This window comes from Cadophora gregata, assembly GCF_030347475.1.
Source record: "Cadophora gregata isolate MNR1 chromosome Unknown scaffold_15, whole genome shotgun sequence".
NCBI lineage: Eukaryota > Fungi > Ascomycota > Leotiomycetes > Helotiales > Ploettnerulaceae > Cadophora > Cadophora gregata.
This window is the reverse complement of record NW_026695938.1, coordinates 361,857-379,207: the sequence shown is the minus strand read 5'-3', so window position 1 is coordinate 379,207 and position 17,351 is coordinate 361,857. Positions and strand designations below refer to the sequence as shown.

Genomic DNA, 17,351 nt, shown 5'->3' with positions numbered 1-17,351 from the left:
CTCTCACCGAAACCACCAATTAACACTTCCCGTGATCCCCTCCCCAACACTCCTAAAACTATGCCACCACCCCTTGGGTATAAACAGCGCATCCCCGGGCCTAACAACAGTTTCAAACCCCGCATCTCTCCTCCTTTCCTCCCTTCCCACCATCCCAACATCCTCCCCCCAAACAGCCTCAAACAAAACCTCCCTCTCCGGCCCCTCCATCATCTCACTTCCTCTCATCTGCCCCCTCCCACCCCCTCCACCTCTCCCAATCTTCTCCTGCACCCCCCAAAATACACCCTGTCCAACCCGCGGCTTGAACATCCTAACTCGTTTCCGCCCAGCTAGTTGGATGAAGAGATTCGGGTTCGGGTCTTTGTGGAGGGGTGTGTAGGTTGGTGGGATGCCGAGCCAGAGGTTGGAGTCGTAGATGTCGCCTTTGCCGGCGTGGGTTATAAGGGAGGGGGTGGGAAGGTCGGTTTGGAGGGTCGGAGGAAGGGAGAGGAGTTGGGCTTGGGCGATGTAGAGCTGTGGTGGTGCTTGGGAGAGTGTAAGGGATTTGCTGGCCAGAAGGAAGAGGGAGAGTGGCGCGGAGAAGTGGTGGAACGTACTGCCGGGGGAGGAGTGCTGTGTGTAGTGCTTCGGGAGGTTATCGAGTTCGCTGGTGTTGTTTGCCGCTCCTGGATCGGCATGTTTGGGTGTGATGAGCTCGTGGGGGAGAATTGTTGAGCCGAATGGGGCAAGGTATTCTTGCGATAGGACTGCAAATCCATCTTCTTCCTCATTCGCAGGGTCTGAGCCGGCAGGTCTCCTTTTGAACCATTTCTCTGCTGCTGGTATTGTACATTGCGATCCTTTCACGCCCTTCACATTGCTATCTCCAGCGGTTATCAGGAGGGGTTTCTCAGGAACGAATGCGCGAGAGCGGAATTCTTCGATGGGTAATGAGTCTAGGGGTCCGGTAATGGTAGGAACTGGTCGGAAGGCATGCTGCAAGCTGTAGAGGCGCCGGGTGGGGAGTGTGGTGATCTTGAATGGTGCTCGCAGTGAGAGCATGGCGTTGTAGAAGCTCCAGACCCAAGTGTTGGAGCGCGTGGAGTTGAGCTGCAGGGGAAGCTTGGATCGGCTGGTGGGGTTCGGGTGGCGCCGCTGCTAGGCCTAGATCGATGATGTGCTGTCGCCCCTGTACGTTCCATTCGTGTTTGTTCTTGATGAGAGGTGTATGTGGCGTTATGATTTTTTTATGATTTTCAAAAGAAAAACAGTTTTATAATTGCGTGATTTACATCTGTGTCTTCATAAGTTTGCGAAGAGGCAAGGTTGAGATAGTTCTTCTCCACATCCATTTACAATGTTGATCTCCTCGCTTATTACCCTTTTTGCGTCGAAGAGAGCAGTAAATAAAACAATTATCGGACACATAATACAACATATAAGAAATTCCCTGCCGGTTCTCTTACGTCGGAATGACTTCTTTCTCTCGATTTGATGTTTCTTCCCGATGCTCTTCCCTTGACTCAATGATTGTGTTCTGCTTTGTGCTAGCTCTCTGTCTTTTGTGACCAAATTCTGGAATAGCGGCATTGAGGCTTTATCATGAGTAACCTCTATAGATCTCCTCACTCCAATCCCTTTCAGCCTTTCAGGTCACATATATTCTGGTTTCCACCGTCGGATTGACTTGAATCAGAAAATTCGTATTGTAGAGCTTGGCAGTGGCTCTAGGGTCTCCTCTTTCAGCACATTCTCCCGGATACACAATGACGAATTGTGAATCATAGAGCGTGTTTCACAGGATTCAAACATCCCAAAACCTGATAGTGAGAAAGACCACATTCTCTTAGGTATATCTTGTTGCATATTTTAGGGCTCAATCTAAGTTGCGACACTGCAGGGATAGTGTGTAGATCATGCAGTCTAGGAACTAAAGTAGAATCTCAAGGGAAGAAAGTTGGAATTGCAGATAGACATGACATGCTTATTGCATCAGCCGTAATACCATGAGTCAAGCAAAAGAGTCGTAGGTAATTTCTTCAACGAAGCTGGTCACGGGCGGACCTCCCAAGAAGCACCTTGATGGCCGAGTCAACCCCTCCACAAGGCTCTGCAGCCTCGTACCTTCCTACCCGTTCACAACAATCAAAGAAAGGTGGATCTTGACCACCTCGATGGCTGTTTCCCATTCAGATACCTTGTTGGCTGAACAGTTTCCAATAAAGCTGACTCGAAGCCTTCTCTTCTTCCTCCAACATGTTCACTGCTGTGCTTACTACCCACAACACAACTCAAAACACCATCGCTTTGCTCCGATATCTTTTAAGGCTATTTACCTCTTTTGGATAGCTTCTACAGATTACGTGCCCATTCCAGTCTATCAACAATTTCGCCTGGTGCTGTCTCTATTCAAACTGCTCCGACTCCATATACGCAGCAGTGATGCGCTCAAACCTACTCCGGAGCAATGGAGGAATTGTGTTGATACCAGAAATATGCCTTCAAGTTGCAGGAGAAGTAATCAACTCAGATCCGAAGTCTGCTGGATCTCTCTTGCGCGTCTCCAAAGCAGGTCTTCCAGTCGGAAAGCATGTCATTGAATCGGCTGACGACTAGCAGGACTTCAATTCTCTCCTTTCAGATTATGAACGATCAATTTCCAAGAGCATAAGAGACACCAATGTAGACGAGTTTGCCCACACGAATGCAGATCAAGCCACAATTTTATCGTCTCGCATGCCACCAGGGGAGATTGTGGTTTCTATACTTTCATACCCTTGGGTCAACGAGATGCACTGTCGGCAGCAGACAATCGAATTCCTGATTGAGCACGAAATCACCGATATGATGGATGTTACTAGTAGCTCTGGATGGCCTACGCTGGATGTTCCCAAAGAAGAGCTTTCGAAACGCCTAGCCATCTTCAAAAGAAGGGCTTTTCTTCTCCTTTACAGGTTAGCAGATTGTACTGTGAGTAATTCCAGCACATAGCTGCAATGTTGACTCACCATTCCATAGATCGGACTTACCGGAACTCCTGCCATTCGAGCTCGACAATCCGAATTGCTTGAGAGCCTTTCTTCGGATGACTTGGCGAGCCTAGGCGTGATTGTTGAAGTCATGGGACATGGATTTTTCACAATGACCAAGAATGCTCTTCATGCTTCAGGTCTCCTCAATAACGTAGTAAGCATATTTGGAAAGACCAGCCTTAATATTGTCAATACCAACATACTATGTGACTGAGGCGTCTGGAACAGATTTTTCAGTGTGTTGGAACTGATTGTCATGATATAGGCTGTTCCTCCTTCTAGTGCATCCCCTCTGTACACACCCGACACAACACCCATCGAAGACTTATGGAACGACCACTGGATTCGAGAATGCATGTGTGTATTTGAAGATCTGGTTCAAAAGTATGGACCGGCCTTTGCCTACGCATATATTGAGGGTTCCAATGATCAATTGAAACGTCCAGACTTATGGGCTCGATTGAAAATGCAGCACGGGTTGGACAATATGAATGCGTATGAGATGGGATACACAATGTCTTATGCAAGCCTACAAAGCGTTGTATGGAAAGTTTTCTGCAAAAAGATCGATTGCTCTCTGCAGGATAGTTGGACTGTTGCTCGAGAGCGAGCGGAGGCTCAAATGGAGTTGTACAAAGTCTGACGTATAGATGCGGCATAGATGAGAAGGCGCAAGGAGCCATAGCGATGGAGTAGAGCCGGCCGCCTTTTAGTTCTGCAAAGCCAGGGTAGTAATGAAACGAAAAGATATTGAATAATCAGAGAATGTACCGAGCTTGTCATGTCCATTCATCTTGATTGTGTCGCGGTATTGAGGGGCTTGAATTAATTCAATGAACATTGCCATGATACACCCCTTCTAAGTCCGTATTGCTTAATGGCGAAGCCTCTATGAACAGAGTAAGATCATTGATAGTTTTCTGCATGGTACGCATGACTTCGCTTGAAGATTTAGATACTTCGAGCAAGAAGTCAATTAATCCTGCGGAAAGGCGCACGTCTAACTTGTTGGTCGCCCGAGTAGAAGGTGTTGCCAGATATGAACCCTTCGGCGAAGTTACAAGAGCACAGCCAGTCTTTACGACAATGGCAAGATCACACAGCAAGCCACTGCACCTATGTAACCATTCCATCCCTTGTGGAGGTGCAGCGAGTATTGCTTGAGCTTTTGCAAAATAGATTGAGAAAGTGTGATCAAGAACTTGCAGAAGGAAGCAGGGTACTCAATGATACCGAGAATATTGGGATTTTGTGATAAAGACTGCGATGAGATTCACATAAGACGTTGACACGACCCTACCAGTTTGCTATCGAAGCAGAATCTCTGAACTCTAAAGTGCCACGAATGTCCAATGCCGTCTCAAACAATGACCTCATCCGTCGTTGATGATACTGATCATTATGGAAAGCTCCACTGCAGACCCCATAGATCACAAGACGCTTCAACTTCAAGATTTGCATCCCCTTGACCCCTGTCGCGATCCTCGAGTCATAATCCTCCTGGGTAAGTACGCCGCCCAGATACCGTGGGCTGAATGAGTAATACCGTAGGTCCAGAACCAGCGTCTTGAGCCTTGGAAGTCTCTGCCAGTCGACTTTGAGTGGCCAGTCCCAATCGGGTCGGTACTTCATTGAATCGTCTACAAGGCTTGCCGTGAAAACGAGATGTTGGATGAGGTGGCGGTAGCTATCAACATCTCCGAACAATCGATTCTTGCCATGAATCTTGAAAGTCTTTGATCCTAGGCCCACACAGTCTGGTCGGTCAACGAAATTGAGGAGGCGGGTTGCGAGAAAATCTCGATGCTCCTGGCCGATTATATCCACTTTTTGCAGGTCTGACCTGGTGGCTCTCACAGGAAATTGATAGCTAAATGGAAGATTACTGTATTGGAATTTTATATAGCGATTGTCGAATACGAACCTGTGGTGTTCGAAAAACAGCTTGTGGCCCTCGTCGTAGAAGAACGTACTAAGAGATGTGAGCCGAGGACAGGGTACAATGGCCTCCCTGAGATCTCGAAGGTCCATGTGAGATCCGTTAGGGCAACCCCATGAGTCCAGACAGGAGCCGAATATGTGGTCCAAACAGGGTCGCTGGGGAACGATCATCCCCTGCACCACTATGCTGTGTAGTTCGCTAGGAAGCTGCGCAAGAAGCCGAAGTACTCGTGATCCTCGTGGGTTTACATGTGGACTCGGACATTGTGGGCAGTCGTGGGTAATAGCGGGATTCCGCTGCATCGCTTGATTTGTAGTAGTACTTGAGGATATTCCTGACATTGCAAATACAGTATTCGCTAAAGATTAGGCTTGAATAAAGAATATGTGAACGCTTGATAGATAGAATAGTAGAAAGAACGTGGATAAAGATACGTCAAAGTTTGACTGTAACATAAGAATCTATGAAGCATTATTCACAGGCCTTGGTTTAGCCATCCCCGAGGCCATTCAAGACCTGAAGGCAAGAGCCACTGAGTCAAACTACAGCAGAAAATATTCAGAAAGAACATTCTTCAATGTGTGACCTGCACAGTCATTGAGCACAATGCACAAATAGTTGAAGGTACAAAGTTTTGGCCAGTGGCTGATCCCATAATTGTGAAAGAAGCTGTCTGTTAAAGCGAGAGAACGTTGAGCTGACTTTGAGTTCACGATATCTATTTGTACTAGCGCCAAAACACGTGCCATCCTGAACCACTAGCGTTGTTCAGATTCACGGTTCTGGACGCGACAATTTTGAGCATCACTAGACAGGGTGCAATCGGCACGACTTCTTTTACGCATCATTCAGCTTGCGCAAGGCTCTCCTTGGATCGCGCGCCCTCACGGTATTCTCAGAATTACTTTTCGAGCATTGCGCCTTGAACTGTGATCCGACGCGCATTCAACCTCCCTTCTCATCAGCACTTGATATCTTGGACTGGGCATGTTCTAAACATCCCACATCAACATGGCATCCGAGAATCCTCAAAATCCGCCCCAATCGTTCATCTCCAGCTATGCTCCGCGATTGCGCACCTACAACAACGGCCTTCTCACCCCGGTGATCCAACCTGTGACAGCTCTTGCAGCACCCTCAGCAAGGACAACCAAAAGAGGCACGACTGCAATCAACTATGCGGAGGATGGATACGACGATTATGATGACGATGACGATGATAGTAGAAGAAGACCTACAGGATTGAGGAGTATAAGGAGAGAAGATCTGGCTCAAGCAAAGCAAGATCTCAGCGAGAAGGTGGGAATTAAAGCAACAGCACCTGTTGAAGTTCAAGGAATATGGAGAGACTGGATGGGAAAGACGAGGAACGCGAAGTCAGATCTCCAGAATTATGCTCAAGCGTCACTGCCGTTGACTTTGATCCCAATCCGAATCGACCTCGACATACCAGCCTTTATTCCGCCTGCACCTCTCCCAGCTCCCATCGGCGTCCCATACGGAAAGATTGATACTTCCCTCCCAATATACAGACAGCAAGAAACGACAGTACCATACCGCCTCAAGGATACATTTTTATGGAATCTGCACGAGACTTTGATTACGACAGATCAATTTGCTCAGTGTATGGTCCAGGATCTCGATCTTCCAAATCGGGGGGCCATGGCAGCTGAAATTGGCAAACAAATCCGTACGCAGCTTGAGGAATATGCTGGTGTTGCCCTTCATCCTCTTTTCTATTCATCACAAAGCGAAACCAGTACCGGAGTCGTGACGACCATGAAGCCAGTCCTCGTTTCGCGAGGTGCGTCGGGGACACCTGCAAGTGGAATTGCTACACCTGTGCAAAACGGCGATGGTCAACTAAATGGTGTCTCTACCCCAACAATACCTACCGAAACCAAGGTCCTTGAAAACGGTATCACAGCTACGGCGACTGCGATCGGATCTGGATCTGACGACTTCAATCCAGACGATACCTACCGATGCATCATAAACTTGAATGTCAACCTCGAAAACTGGCTGTATACGGACAAGTTTGAATGGTCTCTTCTACACCCTCCTGGAACGGCTGAGATTTTCGCAAAGCAGACCTGTGCTGATATTGGACTTCCTGCCGAGTGGGTACCGGTAATAGCCCATGCGATCTATGAAGCTGCTCTGCGCGTCAAGAAGGACGCATGTGAGAGCGGTGGACTTGTGGGTGGAATTGCTGGTGAGATACCCAACGATGCAGCGCACGGAGCCGAGGCTGGATGGAGATATGACCACGAGACTCTCGCAGAAGAATGGGAACCAAAGATTGAGGAGCTAACGAAGGAGGAAATTGAGAAGCGTGAAGGAGATAGAGAGAGGCAAATTAGGAGAGTACGACGTGAGACCGCAAGATTTTCGTCAACTGCCATGTTGGTTGGAGGCACACCCCAAACCGAAAACAGGGGGTACTTCGACGCAGATGCAGGAGAGGAACGTATGGGCAGAGGCGAGCGAAGCAAGAAGAAGCGCAGATTCAGGAGTTTGAGTCCGCTTGGGAGGTCTGGAACTCCAGGAGGAAGAGGAACACCAGATGTTGGAGGCGGCATACCAGCCTATGGTGGGGCTGGATCTCTCACAGAGTACGAACGTTCTATGTGGAGATGCAAGCATTGCCAAATTTGGGGCAGCTCAGTCTGGGCTGTCAGGGATGGTCCTCATGGTCCGAAGGTAAGAATTGTGTTCGTGCTATCAGGAGCGGTATGCTGACTTTCCACAAGACACTCTGTAATAACTGTGGTTATATCTATGAGCGAGATCGCAAGCTTCCAAAATGGGCGAAGGATCTGCACAGGACCGATTTATCCACTGCTCAATACCGATAAGCGCAACTGCATCTACTCTGGCGTTGGCGATATCATGACAGGTCTGAAATTTCACAACATCGAATCGGACCTCATATTTCTTTGGCTTGTAATATGTACGGCGTATTTGGAGTCACAGATGGAGGCATATCACGTATCTTACGTGCGATCAATGAACGGCAATGGTGTGGGGATAGAGTGTCGCTATGTATGTGTACGATAGCTAAGCCTCTGTGATCAGCTCGGCTTTCGAAGAATAAAAAGCATTAATCTCACCAAGTTAGGTTATCACATTGCCAAGTAAGTATTCCTCATTAATACCATCGATTGTGATCTGTACAGGCAAAATCCATGACCAAGCAAGATCTTTCCGTGCTCAGGTCCACAGCTAGGTGCAGCCTTTTCCTTCGGCCGCAATGCTATGCAATTTAGAGAGGCTCAACCATAAACAAAGAATGCCAACTAGACGACGTCGACCGTCCAGCATTTTTCCATCCCGAAACGCCGTTCCCTCGACTCCAGCAAAGCCCTAGCAGCATAATCAAGGAAACCAACGTGATCCAGCATCTCGCTATGGACAGCTTGAGCATCGCTCAGTCCACACGCGACCGCTTCGAGTCTCCATCAGCCTCCACGCTTCCCTCCCTCTCGCGCTTCTTGAACGAGCCATTGACTTCGCCATTCTCGCTACTTTTAGCTACTTCATCAGGACCACCAAGTTCCGTAAGCGGCACCTTCGTGATAACGGCAGCAGGGCGAGTCGCCACAGTCGGTGCAAGTCTCTCCATAACAGCGCGCTCGCCCATCAGATTCCTAGAACCGAGGATGGTGAGGGGAGCTTTGACGTTGACTTTGATAGGGCGTGGGCGACCGTCTTCGTCGATCATGGGAACACCTTTGTCGTCGCCGTATGTCAAGCAACGTAGGGCATCGACGACTCCTTGAGCGATAGTCGTAGCGGTAGCGCTAGTATCCATAGCTATGAGGTTTCCGTCGCCGCGGACATTGATGGGAGTGAATATGTTGAGGCGGATGGCTGTGGAGTCTTCGTCGTCTGAGTCGGAGTCTTCATCATCGTCGGCGTTATTGTTGTTGGCGCCAGCGGGTCCCATAGGGAAGCCTTGGTACATTGCTTGGGGCTGGAAGGGCACGGGTACACGATTTGATAAGGGTCCATGGGGGGCTGATCGTGCGTAGGCTCCTGCTCCTCCGCGAGGTAACGCGGCATGACCTCCTCGTCCAGCTGCGGAAGCTTGTGAAGGGGCTCGAGGTGGTGGTGCAGCCATGTTACCTGGACCGTTGCTTGTGGTTGAGGCAGGTGGAAAAGGAGCAGCGAAGCCGCCTTGGCCGAGCATTGGAGCTGGTGGAGGACCAGATGGGTTTACAGGCGCCATTGTATGAAATATATGGAAAGATTGGTCGCTCCGAAGGTGTATGTGGCGGCCGCGTGTAGAGACACAGACTTGTCTTGAGTAGAATCCGAGAGTAGCTGATTTGAAGTTCTTTTTGTACTTGAGAAGTTGAAGAAGAGATTGAAGATCGCAGTGTGTTGCAGTAGAGCAGTACTGGGTTCGAGTTCAATGCAGGAAGACTAGTTGTGGTTCGAGATCGAAGATGAAGGTGAAGGTAGATGGCAATTGGAGGGTAGAGAAACGTCAGTACCTTAAGTAGAAAAGAGAAAAAGAAGAAGCGCGCATCATCATGAGGATAATAGGAAGCGGCACAATAGTAAATAGAATTCGCTTAGCCAAAGCACAATAGGAACGGGAGCGGGGCGCCGGTCAATAAGAAGAAAAACACGCTAAGGGCTTCCTATTGTTCATGACAATAGCAAGCAAAAGATTCACCAGCCCCCTGACTCGGGGGACCCAATCAATGAGCGACTTGCTCTGAGACTATGTTCTATTACTGCAATCAAGGGTTTACCCTGGCAGAGTGATACCTGCCCTAACTTCAGCTTTGCGGCCTTTCGTTTTGTTGGTCTATGGATGTTTGGCTTGGGTGAAGTATCCTTTATACCTTATTGTTCCTGAGGGATGGGAGCTTAACCAGTTCAGGGTTAGTGTACTACAGGGTTGGCATACGTCTCGATTGCTTTCTCGCAAAATGAGATATCTGGTTACAGAGCCCAAGGTAAGTGAAGACAGCCTTCTTGCTTATCTACAGTGAAACTTCGAGTCATGCCACCATTTTATGGGGGTGAGCCAAGTTTACTCAGTGATCGTGACCTGCCATAAAAATAGTACAGGAATGACAAACGAGGAAGACAGATAATAAACCCACGGCACTTGCATGCCGACTTGCAGCATTTGTTGGCGTTATAGTTGGTAAATATTGTACACTTTTGAAGTCTGGACGCGCTTCTAGTTCTAATATGATACGTGTCCCAGTCCCTTGTCACAAACTGGTCACTTGTGACCTGGCAATCCAGTCTACTTCTTCTCAACTGTCTTCTTCACACCCTCGATGAAAGCCTCGACAGCATCTCCTCCACCAAGTGGAACACTGCCGCCACGAACCAATCCTCCATGCTCTAACTTGACACCCAACGCCTCAGCAATGCTTGGCAAGCCACCATCTCGGATTGCCATCGTCAAGCTTCCTAAACTTTGGTGGAATTGAGGACTTCTTAGAACCTTCTTCAAAATGGATTTTTTCTGGCCAATACTAAGAGCTTCGATGGCTGCTGATGCAGATTCAGCACTTGGTTCTACCATTCCGTCGATTGATGCAGCAGATTCCTGGGCGATGAGAAGTATAGTAGGAGGGAGATAGCTAAGAAGGTTGTCGATCTGTGCTGGGGTGGCAGAGTCGATTGTTGGGACTGTGATGGACGTAGGGAGGAGATCCGGTAAAGTTGTATATATTTGACCTTGAGCCTGTTGTTGCATTCCGGCTTGTCCACCTGCCTTCAACGAGTTGAGGAAATTCTGAACGACTGTAGCAGCATCTGTTGGTCCTGAACCGGCACTGATCACAACGTCAGCCCCAGTCCCATGGATAAATTCCACAAAGTTGAACCTCTTGAAATTTCTTCGATATTCATTCAGGTCGTATCAAGCTAGCAGTACATGAACGCCTTTTGGCTCGTTCTCCCATTTTGCCAAACGCCTTGGTCGTAAATGCTTGAGCAATGTGTGTCTTGCGATGAAAATTTGACCTACGCTCGTCCACCATCAGCTCCGCCTTCGCGTGCGCCAGACCCTTCCTCTCTGATATCTCCTCCCGTAGCATCTGGTCCAGCGCCACCGCTGCCCCCTCGGTGGTGTTCTGCTGGGTCGCCGTGGCCTTCAACGTCCTCCATGGTCTCATCGTCATCGTCTCCGCCAGTTCCACCTTGCACTTGTGCGATTTCCTCCGAAACGTTGACTTCATCGCCCTGCAATAGGGTATCAACAATCTGACCAATCTTCAAGTCCCGCGGACTGAACCATGCTGGGTCGCCATTTCGGGCTTGGGGCTTTGATTGCAACCAGAACAGATCTCGGCGTGAAGAAGAAGAGAACTTTAGGGCGAAGATACGGCCGTTTGTCTTGGAGGTAGCTTGCTGAGAGGTCTTGTATTCGTAGGGCTCGAAGTGTCCGTCTGTGGGGAACATAACGAGATCAACGTTGTCTGGATCGGTCATGGGCTTATTTCGTTCGCGCCAGCAGAAGTGGATGAGTTCTACAAAGTCAGAATATACTTCATAAAGCTGGCAAACAACCTACCATCTTCGGAGTAGAGGTAAATATAGCCAGGTGTAGGATCTGGAGTGACTTTGTATGGCTTGCTGGATGTCTATTGAACGTCAGCGGAGCTCGATTTTCCAAGGCTTTGTAGGCACGAACGTCCAGAGCACATCTGCCAGCTTTGAAGGTGATTATGGGTGCGATAGACATCTTGTGGTCGTTTGTGTTTGAGTATTGAAGATGTGATGGTGGAGAGCTTGAAGCTCTACCTTCTGAGCAGGCGGCGCGGGACGCGCATGACGCTAAATGTCTTGGCATTTCTGACGCTTCAGAACCACATGCAGTTTCGTTATTTCGCAAATCCTAAGTTTATTAAACTCATTGAGAATTGGGAATGGAAACTATTTCCACAAGCGATGTCACTCTTAAGATAGGAAGCTCATCGGAAGAGCCATATATCGGATTACTTTCGACAGATATCTCTGCTACGGCGTGTAAACAGTCAATATGTAGTACCAAAAGCTATGCAGGACTAGCGAACACGCCTTCCTACCTAGGAATCTCTACTGTTCATGTATAATCCAGGAGTTCAACTTCATGGTCTGAAATGGAATAAGGCTGGTGCTTCCTCAATCCAGGATGGATCACACTGGTTGCCAAAACAATGAAGCAGCCCAAATCTGCAAGTTGATACTGCTACCATGCAGATATGAAGCCCTGGACCCCTCTCAATATACTATTCGCGGCTGTTCTCTATTGCGCAAAGGTGGTGGAGTTTCTGCCTCTGTACTTGATCTACCGCAACGTAAGTAACAGCTGTGTTCCGGCCGCGGATGCGCCAAACAAGGCTTCAACTCCAATCAAGTCACAGGCTACTGTGGACTGGGCGAGACTTATGTCTAGCAACGGTCAATGATTTGTTATCGATCTCGACAATGTGCTGTGTTTCTTCCTTGAAATATTTTTATATTTTGTTAAGCGAATCAAAACAGATAGACTTGTATCTTTGTCCCTAAGGTGATGTCACAATGGTGTTCGATACAGGCCGGAAGTCCTAGAATTTAGTAATCAAAGTGAAATATCTAGCAATTCCATGACAAAAACTATTTATGTGGTCTCGATACGAATAAGCAGTTGCATGGGCAAGATTTTGATTTTGTGTTGGGAGGGCCATGTCAACAAGACGGTCTTTGGCATTCCTATTTCGGAAAGATAGAATTTGAATAGTACGAGTAGAAAGCAAACCACTATCGTGTCTCCACTGTTCTTGAGAATGGGAGGATCTTGCGAATAAAATCCTAACTTGTCATTGGTGTGGCGACGCGAAAGTGGATGCTGAGCTCGAATCTCAATCATCCCTCTTGCTCCAGAACGAGCCACGAATCAGACATATACATGGATCAGTAGCTGTAAGCTATTGCATTTCCGGATTCTCCAGAATACTCAAAGAGATGAGTGACCTTGTTAGTTACGCAATACTTGAATTATTGAGCAGAGGTAAATATATGATTCTTTCATGATACTACACAAGATCCAAAAAACCAACTAAACCAGCCTTGCTCTTTAGGTTTCTCCGAGACTGCTTTCTTAGACGGGAATGTCGTCTTCTGCTGTGGATCATCGCGGTATCGCTCGTCCTTAACTCGGTCATGTTTTGAAAATGCCGAGACCGAGTTGATAGATAGTGAGAAGTCGCCTTCCTGAGTACCAAAGAAACTGACAGCTTTAGCATTGGATTGCCCAGGAGAGTAACAAATAATATTTACCTGCGCATCATGAAGCTGATTCTTTTGACATGCTTCAAATCCAGTGGCTTGGCATCCTTCTTGTCCCTCCCTCGATATGTAGCTTTAAAGTCATCCCAATAGATATACACCTTCCCACCATCCGACTCGACTTTGAAGTCGTACTCCCAACTGATCGTGCTTTGTTCGCTGCCATTCGAACTTTTTGGCAATAGCTCATCCTTCAAAGTCAAGGTGTATTGCTTCTCGTCCGACTTGGCAATTTCCAGTATCAGCCCTTCATGTTTCGAAAAGTCCCAGTTGCGATCGTCACCAGTTGTGCGTTGTGATGCGAATCCTGCACCACCGAGAGTCTTTATATCGAGGTTGCCGTGGAAGACAGCCGTTGGGGAATGCGGATTGCAAGTGAGTTCTGATATGGAAGAGCCTCCGCGAACTCGGTCGTCAGAGGATGTCCAATCGAGAGGGGACCATGGCCTGCCAACTGATGTTAGTAGGAGCTGCGAGAGACGTCAACTTTTACAACTTACTTATCTCCACCAAATATTGAAATTGTTGAAAGGAGAGAGGCCATGCTGTAGGTAGCTTGGTTTGTTGTGATTGAAGTTTGAAGCGGACAGCAAGAATCGAGAACCTTGTTCTTAAAAGTCTCCAACACAGTGCGAAATCACCTACTGTTCAGCTCTGATATTTGTGGCACCAATAAAATAAGATTGAATTGCCCCAAGATGGTCGCCAGCTTGATACCAGAATTTGGAGGTTAGCTATTGACCTAGGTATTGACTTTCTAGTGGTGACCTCATTAGTTCCTGCCAAGCCCAGAGAAGTCCAACTATGATTTGTCAGCATCCCACGGCAAATGTAGGCACATTGTTGACTTTTGATACTTCCATCCGCTGCCTCTGATAATTTTGAAGATAGCATTGAGCGTAAGTTGATACTCTGCTAATTAGTCAAGATGTTCTTAGTAGAAAATGCGCTAAAGCTCTATCCTTCGTTTCTGTGCATACGGCGAAAGCCCTGTACTTTGGAGAGTTTCGATATTAGCTTGATCAGGATATCAAAACCCGAGAAGGGGCGTCCAATTCTTGAATGACAATGGGGATTTTTTACACAAAGTATTTCTTCTAGAAATTTGCTTATCGGACAGTAGGTAAATAATGGACAGTTCGTGTACCTAGAGTGGGTTTCAACTTGGTCTCTGATGTCTGATAATGGAGGCCTTTCTAGGGGCTTGAACAACAAGCACCTGCCGTGATCAATTCGAGCTTCAAATCAAAGGATGGTGTCAGCTCGCTCGAGCAAGCCTCAAGCATCATTATTTACTATTCATAGATCCTACCCTCCAACCGACGCACAGCTGCTTACCACATGATCTCATCATATCAGCTATTGCTACCTCCAAACCTTCCACCAATGCTACCAAACCCACTCATATCCCTTCTGAAGAATTTTCCAATACTCTTTAAATTGCCCTCAACAGTGGCTTTCGCATCCTCGGTCAGCGGAGATCCAATCCTGTCACCCACGGCTCCAGAACTAGGCGTACCCATCCTCTCGACGCCATCTCTCGCTGCACTAAACAGCTTCTCGCCGAAGCCAGCAGGATCGAACCTGGTTTGAAGATTAGGGATGCCGGATGCTGCACCCAAGGCTGACCCGGTGCCCAGACCTAGACCGCCACTACCAATGCCGCCTGCGTTCATGAGAGGTGTTAGAAGTGGACTCATTGCCACGAGATGTTCGTTGCTCTTCCCATCTCTGTGCATTCCAAACATTTCGACCAGGGAGGGTTGGTCCTGTTTTCTTACTCCCTTGAGCTCGAGGATCTTCCGGAAGTTGGTGTCTGAACGATCTCCGATATGGATGAGGTATGCTTGAACGAGACCTTCTGGCGGATAGGGTCTCACTTGGAGGGTCTTGAGTAGTGGATCTAATCGAGCCATGCTTTGGTTCACACGCTTGACAAATCCAGCTTGAGCAGTAGTGGATGATGAAGCTGCTGTTGTCGAGTGAGAAAGTAACGTGGTAAGACCTTTGGTCAGTACGTATTTGTCGAGTAACATCTACACAATGTCAGTACATGCCATCACCCACTGTATCTCCGAGAACTTCTTACCTGCTCAGCGCCAACCTCAGAAATTGGCCGGCATTGTACAATATTAGCAATGTACGTATTCGCTAGATGCTCGACCAGATTATCGCAGAATGCTCTGGCATACTGAGCTTTGGCAACCATTGGCAAAGTCTCCTCCGCTTGACTGTTGACATGTTTTAGAAGTTCGGCAACGAAAGAGCTCTGGTCTCCCACGCTCTCCATCTTACTCCAATTGGTGTTCCTCATCTCTCGCCAAGAAGCTTCGCAGTTGACTTCCACTCTATGCACTAACGCCAATACAGCTGCGCTCGCAACGCCCATAAATGTATCGCACTGCGAAGACAGATCAACCTTGGGTGCTAGCTCGCTATCTATTCGCTTCTTTAGGTTATCTTCCAATTGTTGAGTATTTGCGTGCCAATAGTCCGCAGTGTTCAAAACTAATATAGTGTTCTCAAGGGTCGCCCCGCCCGGCGATTGAAGGAAATATAGGAGCACCTGTTGAGCATATTCGTCCAGATATTTGGCAAGCGTTTTCGAGAGGTCCAATAGCCTCTCACCCGTGGATAATTTGGCACATTGTGCAAGTGTCGTTTTGTAGAAATGAAAGAGTTCGATCGAAGATGGTATGACGGCTTGTGACGAAAATTCCTCATCATGTGGGAGTAACGGTTGATTTCGATATTTGGGTATCATCGTTGCCAGTTGTTTGTCCTGGGACTCCACCCAGAGACTAAGGTATGGTTCAAAAGCTTCCGAAATCGACCTGTCGAATGTGTGTGGCTTCTCTTCCACCGAACTGAGTGTGTCGATACTTTCTCTGGGCTCGCTGGCAAATCTTTTCTCAAGACTCTGCTCAAAGTCCATGGTCTCTTGCAAACAGCTTAACAAAAGGTTGACGTCTATCTTTCCACCGTCAGGTCGCCGCATACTCCTCTCTAAGATGCCTTTAAAGTCATCTCTTGTGCCCTCACAGAATGCATTTGCCAGAACTTCGTTCACTCTCCATTGTAATGGGAATATGCCAGCATGCTCATCCTCGTATGTTTTCAACATCCTCCGGAACCAGCTGTATCTCCTTCCGATGTTGTCCAGACTTCCAGCTTCGTCATTCCCTCTGAAAACTTGCCGGTATTCTCTCAGCTGTGTATTGACATACCATGTCACCAGCCTAGCCCTAGCATTCTCCCCCAGCGCATCCATGACCAGGCATGCCTCGCTCAGAACGCCCTTCTTTGCCGCCACTTCTCCCTTTGCGAACGAGATTTCAAAGTCCTCACAGACCTGCTCCAGCAGTTCCCTCTGTAATTCCGCCACATTCCGGCTCAAGGTTGCGATCTGATCAATACTCCTGTGGCTATTGAAGTGTCGCATGAGCTGCAACACAGCTTGAAGCAAGCTCGCACATTCCTTGTATTGCCTCGACTTTGCTAGTCCTCTCAATTGTTCGTATGCTGTCGTGAGCATCTGCAGCCGCTTCAGGGCTGTCATGGACAGGGTGAGGTTCCGTTTCGTGCCATCTAGCCGTTTGATATCCGCTGTCATCGATGTAATTGTCTGTTCCGTCTCTATAGCGCGGGTTCGGACAGATTCGATTTTACTGAAAAGCTGGGCCAGCTCCTCTTTCGCAGATTGCATGCGCTGTAAGCTCGACTCGTCGCTCTGTGCTTGGGCAGCCTCGAGGGCGGATATTGAGGTTGAGAGGTCATCTTGGTGTTTCTGCAGGGCCGCCGCTGTGCTACTTATGGAGTCAAGGGTTGAGGGATGAGAAAATATTGTATTCAGATGTTCGATTGGATCATAGTCGACTGGCAGAACAAGAGTCAGTTGGCATTTAGATTCGGATGAAGGGGGGGCAAGTTCATGTATGTTGGCTTACCGGCATCCAGTGAAGACGGCGCTTTTGATGCGCCGTTCATGCTGAACGTTAGCAGATGAATTGATGTGCCAGATGATCTTCTCGAGAAGTACATCAGCAGCGGTTGAGATGGTCAATTGTGGCTGGGTTTTGGTCTTCAATTGAAGTTGTCCTGTGTTGTGTTCA

General features: G+C 48.0%; 8 protein-coding genes across 8 annotated transcripts; 2 read left to right on the top strand and 6 right to left on the bottom strand.

Moving 5' to 3' along the window:
- Positions 1–3: 3 nt before the first annotated feature.
- Positions 4–1,217, bottom strand: ONS95_004770 (uncharacterized protein; the record flags this gene model as incomplete). The annotated part of the gene is made up of 1 exon (XM_058498146.1): positions 4–1,217. The coding sequence occupies exon 1, from the start codon at positions 1,042–1,044 to the stop codon at positions 4–6; it is 1,041 nt and encodes a 346-aa protein (XP_058351656.1). The 5' UTR covers positions 1,045–1,217.
- Positions 1,218–2,079: 862 nt separating this feature from the next.
- ONS95_004769 (uncharacterized protein) lies at positions 2,080–3,740 on the top strand. The gene is made up of 4 exons (XM_058498145.1): positions 2,080–2,550; positions 2,602–2,952; positions 3,001–3,168; positions 3,280–3,740. The coding sequence occupies exons 1-4, from the start codon at positions 2,425–2,427 to the stop codon at positions 3,655–3,657; spliced, it is 1,023 nt and encodes a 340-aa protein (XP_058351655.1). The 5' UTR covers positions 2,080–2,424; the 3' UTR covers positions 3,658–3,740.
- Positions 3,741–4,220: 480 nt separating this feature from the next.
- Positions 4,221–5,632, bottom strand: ONS95_004768 (uncharacterized protein). The gene is made up of 2 exons (XM_058498144.1): positions 4,939–5,632; positions 4,221–4,884 (listed from the first exon to the last, which is right to left on the bottom strand). Exons 1-2 carry the CDS (start codon positions 5,295–5,297, stop codon positions 4,311–4,313), a joined length of 933 nt encoding a protein of 310 aa, XP_058351654.1. The 5' UTR covers positions 5,298–5,632; the 3' UTR covers positions 4,221–4,310.
- Positions 5,633–5,762: 130 nt separating this feature from the next.
- On the top strand, positions 5,763–8,068 carry SFH1 (Chromatin structure remodeling complex protein sfh1). Its single transcript, XM_058498143.1, has 2 exons — positions 5,763–7,659; positions 7,710–8,068. The coding sequence occupies exons 1-2, from the start codon at positions 5,968–5,970 to the stop codon at positions 7,812–7,814; spliced, it is 1,797 nt and encodes a 598-aa protein (XP_058351653.1). The 5' UTR covers positions 5,763–5,967; the 3' UTR covers positions 7,815–8,068.
- A 318-nt stretch (positions 8,069–8,386) lies between these two features.
- Positions 8,387–9,187, bottom strand: ONS95_004766 (uncharacterized protein; the record flags this gene model as incomplete). Its single annotated transcript, XM_058498142.1, has 1 exon — positions 8,387–9,187. The coding sequence occupies one exon, from the start codon at positions 9,185–9,187 to the stop codon at positions 8,387–8,389; it is 801 nt and encodes a 266-aa protein (XP_058351652.1).
- Positions 9,188–10,128: 941 nt separating this feature from the next.
- Positions 10,129–11,691, bottom strand: ONS95_004765 (uncharacterized protein). The gene is made up of 4 exons (XM_058498141.1): positions 11,624–11,691; positions 11,504–11,573; positions 10,958–11,459; positions 10,129–10,763 (listed from the first exon to the last, which is right to left on the bottom strand). Exons 1-4 carry the CDS (start codon positions 11,672–11,674, stop codon positions 10,226–10,228), a joined length of 1,161 nt encoding a protein of 386 aa, XP_058351651.1. The 5' UTR covers positions 11,675–11,691; the 3' UTR covers positions 10,129–10,225.
- Positions 11,692–12,781: 1,090 nt separating this feature from the next.
- On the bottom strand, positions 12,782–13,987 carry ONS95_004764 (uncharacterized protein). The gene is made up of 2 exons (XM_058498140.1): positions 13,740–13,987; positions 12,782–13,686 (listed from the first exon to the last, which is right to left on the bottom strand). Exons 1-2 carry the CDS (start codon positions 13,781–13,783, stop codon positions 13,227–13,229), a joined length of 504 nt encoding a protein of 167 aa, XP_058351650.1. The 5' UTR covers positions 13,784–13,987; the 3' UTR covers positions 12,782–13,226.
- A 607-nt stretch (positions 13,988–14,594) lies between these two features.
- On the bottom strand, positions 14,595–17,280 carry VPS53 (Vacuolar protein sorting-associated protein 53; the record flags this gene model as incomplete). Its single annotated transcript, XM_058498139.1, has 3 exons — positions 14,595–15,275; positions 15,329–17,115; positions 17,187–17,280. 3 exons carry the CDS (start codon positions 17,278–17,280, stop codon positions 14,595–14,597), a joined length of 2,562 nt encoding a protein of 853 aa, XP_058351649.1.
- Between the last annotated feature and the right edge of the window lie 71 nt (positions 17,281–17,351).